At 27.8% G+C, this 5,771-nt stretch overlaps 1 protein-coding gene across 1 annotated transcript; it reads left to right on the top strand.

Moving 5' to 3' along the window:
- Positions 1-538: 538 nt before the first annotated feature.
- Positions 539-1,553, top strand: LOC119612385 (upstream activation factor subunit spp27-like). The gene is made up of 2 exons (XM_037968192.1): positions 539-706; positions 765-1,553. Exon 2 carries the CDS (start codon positions 805-807, stop codon positions 1,474-1,476), a length of 672 nt encoding a protein of 223 aa, XP_037824120.1. The 5' UTR covers positions 539-706; positions 765-804; the 3' UTR covers positions 1,477-1,553.
- The last annotated feature ends 4,218 nt before the right edge of the window (positions 1,554-5,771 follow it).

Consider the following 5,771-nt stretch of genomic DNA (forward strand, 5'->3'; position numbering starts at 1 on the left):
TTCTTTGATTGTTGGTGAAATTTATTTCAATTTAGTTTATTCTTATTCTACACAAAATAAAACTCATCCCTGATCAGTTGTCGACGCGTCAAAGGTGGAAGTACACAACACGCGTTGTACGCGGCAACGCGATATATGCTTTTGTCAAAAAAAGTTGAAATAGTGTATTTTTATTTAACAAGTTACACATTGTAGTTTGTAACGCGTCTGCTGTGAAAAGTTCAACAACTTTCAACTTTTGACGCGTTGGCAGCTGATCAGGGTTGTGTTTTGTTTTGTGTAGAAACTAAAATGAAATAAATTTAACTTGCCGCTTATAAAGCGCGAAAAGTTTTAAAAGCGTGAAACGCGTTGCCGCCTCAACGCGTGTTGTGTACTTCACCTTTATAAATTATATACAAAATCCCACTTTTTTATCGCTCGGATTCCGTTTTTATTTAAAATCTTTGAAAATTTAAAAATTTTGCGTATTTGAGAACTTAGCCGGCTTACAGTCGATCTTAAGCCGCCGCCGATATTTTTAGTGTCAGCCGCCGCAGCCTTTAATATTTGTCGGCGCAGGGCTCTGAATAGACGCCGAAATTTTTTCTTCCATCACATTTCTCTTTTGCTAAAATAAAATAAGTTTACTCTGCTTGTGAAAAACACACAGTGATTTAGGAAAAAACGAACAGTGAAATACAAGTATAATACATATATAAAACAGGTAAATTATTAATGAAAATATTGCGCTAAAATCGTCAACTAAAGCATCTTTTATATAGATTTGCTTTTGAATTGAAATTAAATTGTCAAACAAACAAAATGGCTGACATTTCTACGGAAGAGTTGAAAAATGAAATCCATGCAGTCTTAAAGACAGCCGATTTATCGGTGGTCTCGGCCAAGAAGGTGCGTGAACAAGTGGAGAAAAAGTTGGACTGTTCGTTGCTCAGCCGCAAGAAGGAGTTTGACAAAATTGTGATGGATTTCATAAATGATCAGCAAGAAGACGAAGAATCAGAAGAGGATGACAAAGATGAAGACGAAAGTGCTTCCGAAGAGGAGGCCAGCAGTGAGGAAGAAAAGAAGCCGGCAAAGAAACGTCCCCAACCTACACAACGCAAAGCAGCACCCCCCAAGAAGAAGCGTAAATCTTTGACAGCTTCTGACTCCGGCTCCGAATCAGATGCCGGTTCGGATTCAGACTTTGAAATGCCCAAGAAAAAGGCGGCCGCCAAAAAGAAGAAGGCAGCCGGTGAGAAGCCAGCGGGAGGTCGTAAATCAACCGGTTTTACCAGATCCTACAATTTGTCGCCGGAATTATCCGCCCTAATGGGTGCTGAAGCTTTGCCCCGCCATGAAGTGGTCAAGAAAGTCTGGGCCATTATTAAGGAACGCAACTTGTACGATCCGAAAAACAAACAATTTGCCATTTGTGATGATGAACTTATGAAAGTAATGAAGGTTAAACGTTTCGTACCTTTGGTATGTTGAAACATTTAAAGCCCCATTTCTTGGAATAAGCAAACGAGGATCGAACTTGAATACACCCCGCGGGCGTTTAATGGTTATTAAACATTATATGGCCATTTAGATATACTACTAAAGCAAACAAGAGTTTTAGTAATTTTAAAATTTAAATTTTTTTATAATTTTAATATTTTTTTTTATAATTTACCCCCTTTTTTCCTTTTGCAGTTAATTGTGACAAATTAAATTTATTGAAAAGAGAGAGAGAGCAAAAAATGTAGTAATTCTTAAAAGCGAAAGTATAAAATTAAAATTATTAAACTTTATAAAAATTAATTAATAAAGCATTTCTAAATGTAGTATTTTAAGTTATTTTCTAAATAATTAAGAAATTGTATTTTTTGTTTGTTTGACTGCATTTACGCCTTTTTAGTCGTAAAGGAAACATTTAACAATTTAAGAAAGTATCTTGAAGAAAAACTCAGTGTATCCGCAATAAACTAAAAATAAAAATAATTTCCATTTATAATTATTTTCTTAAGTTCTTTTGATATTTTACATTTAAGAGAAACAATAAAATTAAAAGAAAAACAAAAAAATAAAACTTAAAATGCTTCAATTTAAATTAAAAATAATTAACTTTATTTTGTTAATAAGGGTAAATTTCTTCACTTAAAGACGATCTTTTACTAAAACCCATAAATTAGAATTTTCCCTACAGCTTAATAATCTACTGGGAAATAGTTTCACTAAAAAGGAGTTTTTCGCTGAAATTTGGAAGTGAAATTCTCATAAAAAATTGTTTATTATAATATTAAGATTTAGTGAATACCTATCAAGTCTGGTTTAAATCGAGTTTTACAAGCTTAAACTTACTGTTTTTTCGTCGTTGCTCCGACAAAAACAGTTATATGTTTTTTGTAAGGTTTTCATGAGAGCAAAAAAATGTTTATTTTGTAATTTCGCGAACAACATTTGAAGTTAAATGTTCCTTGCGAATCTAAGCCCATTTGTTACAAGAGTTATGTAAATAAATATATTCCAGAATAATTCGCCACTTCTGATCTGTAATTAAATATTTAATAAAAACTACACATAACCGATTTTGTATCAAGCATTTTGAGCAAAATAAACATAAATTTCTTTCTGCTGGTCCTTCGGACCCCAAACAGCTATTTTATTAATCTCGTTTAGTTGGCATTTTTTAATAGGTATATGCCTAAAGGTATGCTTTAGAATATGAGAATAAGGAAAAGGTACTTAGGTACATCTAGACTAAAGTATAATCTATAACCTAGTCTATAAGTATTTGTATAGTCTATAGTGTAGTATATAATGTAGACTAAATACTAACGTCTAACCTATAATTTTGTTTATAACCTAGATTAAAATCTAGTCTATAGCCTAGTGTACATTCTAATCTATATTCTAGTCTCTAGATTAGTCTAGTCTATAATCTAGTATATAGTTTAGTCTATAGTATAGTCTAAAAAAAGAGAGTTTTCGGAACATTTTTTAAAAACAAGAGAATTTTACCAAAATTTTCTCAAAAGAGAATTCTAAAAAAAGTATTTGAAAATTTTCTATCGAAAAGAGAAATATTCGAAAATTTTCTATCGAAAAGAGAAATATTCGAAAATTTTCTATCGAAATAGAAATATTCGAAAATTTTCTATCGAAAAGAGAATTATTTGAAAATTTTCTAAGAAAAGAGAAATATTCGAAAATTTTCTAAAAAAAAAGAGAAATTTTCGAAAATTTTCTAAAAAAAAGAGAAATTTTCGAAAATTTTCTAAAAAAAAGAGAAATTTTCAAAAATTTTCTAAAAAAACAGAGAAATTTTCGAAATTTTCTAAAAAACAAGAGAAATTTTCGAAATTTTCTAAAAAACAAGAGAAATTTTCGAAAATTTTCTAAAAAAAACAAGAGAAATTTTCGAAAATTTTCTAAAAAAACAAGAGAAATTTTCGAAAATTTTCTAAAAAAACAAGAGAAATTTTCGAAAATTTTCTAAAAAAAACAAGAGAAATTTTCGAAATTTTTCTAAAAAAACAAGAGAAATTTTCGAAATTTTCTACAAAAACAAGAGAAATTTTCGAAAATTTTCTAAAAAAACAAGAGAAATTTTCGAAATTTCTAAAAAACAAGAGAATTTTCGAAAATTTTCTAAAAAAAACAAGAGAAATTTTCGAAAATTTTCTAAAAAAACAAGAGAAATTTTCGAAAATTTTCTAAAAAAACAAGAGAAATTTTCGAAAATTTTCTAAAAAAACAAGAGAAATTTTCGAAAATTTTCTAAAAAAACAAGAGAAATTTTCGAAAATTTTCTAAAGAAAAGAGAAATTTTCGAAAATTTTCTAAAGAAAAGAGAAATTTTCGAAATTTTCTGAAGAAAGAGAAATTTCTAAAGAAAAGAGAATTTCTAAAGAAAAGAGAAATTTTCTAAAGAAAAGGAAATTTTCTAAAGAAAGAGAAATTTTCTAAAGAAAAGAGAAATTTCTAAAGAAAAGAGAAATTTTCTAAAGAAAAGAGAAATTTTCAAAAGAAAAGAGAAATTTTCGAAAATTTTCTAAAGAAAAGAGAATTTTCGAAAATTTTCTAAAGAAAAGAGAAATTTTCGAAAATTTTCTAAAGAAAAGAGAAATTTTCGAAAATTTTCTAAAGAAAAGAGAAATTTTCGAAAATTTCTAAAGAAAGAGAAATTTTCGAAAATTTTCTAAAGAAAAGAGAAATTTTCGAAAATTTTCTAAAGAAAAGAGAAATTTTCGAAAATTTTTCTAAAAAAGAGAAATTTCGAAAATTTTCTCAAAGAACAGAGAAATTTGCGAAAATTTTCTAAAGAAAAGAGAAATTTTCGAAAATTTTCTAAAGAAAGAGAATTTTCGAAAATTTCTAAAGAAAGAGAAATTTTTCGAAAATTTTCTAAAGAAAAGAGAAATTTCGAAATTTTCTAAAGAAAAGAGAAATTTTCGAAAATTTTTCTAAAGAAAGAGAAATTTTCGAAATTTTCTAAAGAAAGAGAAATTGTTCGAAAAGTTTCTAAAGAAAAGAGAAATGTTCGAAAATTTTCTAAAGAACAGAGAAATTTTTGTGAAAATTTTCTAAAGAAAGAGAATTTTCGAAAATTTTTTAAAGAAAAAAAAATTTTTTAATGAAAAGAGAAATTTTCGAAAATTTTCAAAAAAAGATAAATTTTTCTAAAGAAAGAGAAATTTTTCTAAAAAAAGAGAAATTTTTCTAAAAAAAGAAACTTCTAAAAGAATGTCTTAAAAGGTGAATATGATTCGATGAATACCTCCAGGGGGTTAAATAGTTAGGTGTTCTAGTCCGTTAGAAGGGCGGGGTCGTGGGTTCTATGCCCACCCAGAAACACTGGTAAAGGAGCGCATAACATACCTGGAAACAATACACCTCTTCGGATTTGATGTGACATTTATGAAAACTGTTCTTAACTATGTATAAAGCTTATCATTTTAGTTTTTGTTATCGAATCATTTAACATTCATTGCTGTACGTTCAGTTTTCCCGTCTTCGACAGCTGATAGAAACGGTGCACTGCGGCGACATTCTCCCCACAATACTTTTTATTAATTTAACCTCTTTGGATACCAGAAAAGTTCTTCGGTCTCGTCACGTCTGGCAGAATATTAGAATGTTAGCTTCGGCAAGCGGGCAAACAACGAAAATTTAAAATCTTAAATCTATTTTTAATTATTTTTCATAAAATTTCTGATCTCTTAGTTTTCATGCTCACCACCTCTTATCTTTTTCTTTGGTTTCCCTTTAATAATAACAACGTTTCTTTCGCTTATTAAATTTTTATAAACAATTTGTTTTGTTTTATTGGTAAATTTACTTTGTTTGTTGTTGTTTGTTTTTATTTTTTTTTTATACATAAATTAGGTATATACTGTTCTGTTGTAGTTGTAATTGTTTGTTGTTTCATTTCATTTAGTTCCTGTTGAGTTTCATTCATAAATCTTAAACGTTAAAATTTGTTTTTTAGCTTAATAAACAAGAATATATTTTTTATTGGGTTTCTTGTTTTCTTTTATATAAATAAACATTTAAATATATGTATGTAATAAATACATATAAAAATAAAATTATTACAAAATACAATAAAAACATCATCTTTTAATAAGCATTAAATAATTAAGTACATGATTTTGTATGTTGTTGCTGCTATGTTTGATAAAACAAATTATTTAAAAAAAAATTAAATTAAAATGGAATATTTTATGTTTAATATATAAGTAGTGGTATTTTGGCAAATTATTAAAATACTATTGAATGTAAAAACAAAGAAAGTGGAAAAC

The sequence above is a fragment of the Lucilia sericata genome, unplaced genomic scaffold (assembly GCF_015586225.1).
Source record: "Lucilia sericata isolate MDLA Ls3-8-SP2 unplaced genomic scaffold, ASM1558622v1 Contig001675F_arrow, whole genome shotgun sequence".
Taxonomy (NCBI): domain Eukaryota; kingdom Metazoa; phylum Arthropoda; class Insecta; order Diptera; family Calliphoridae; genus Lucilia; species Lucilia sericata.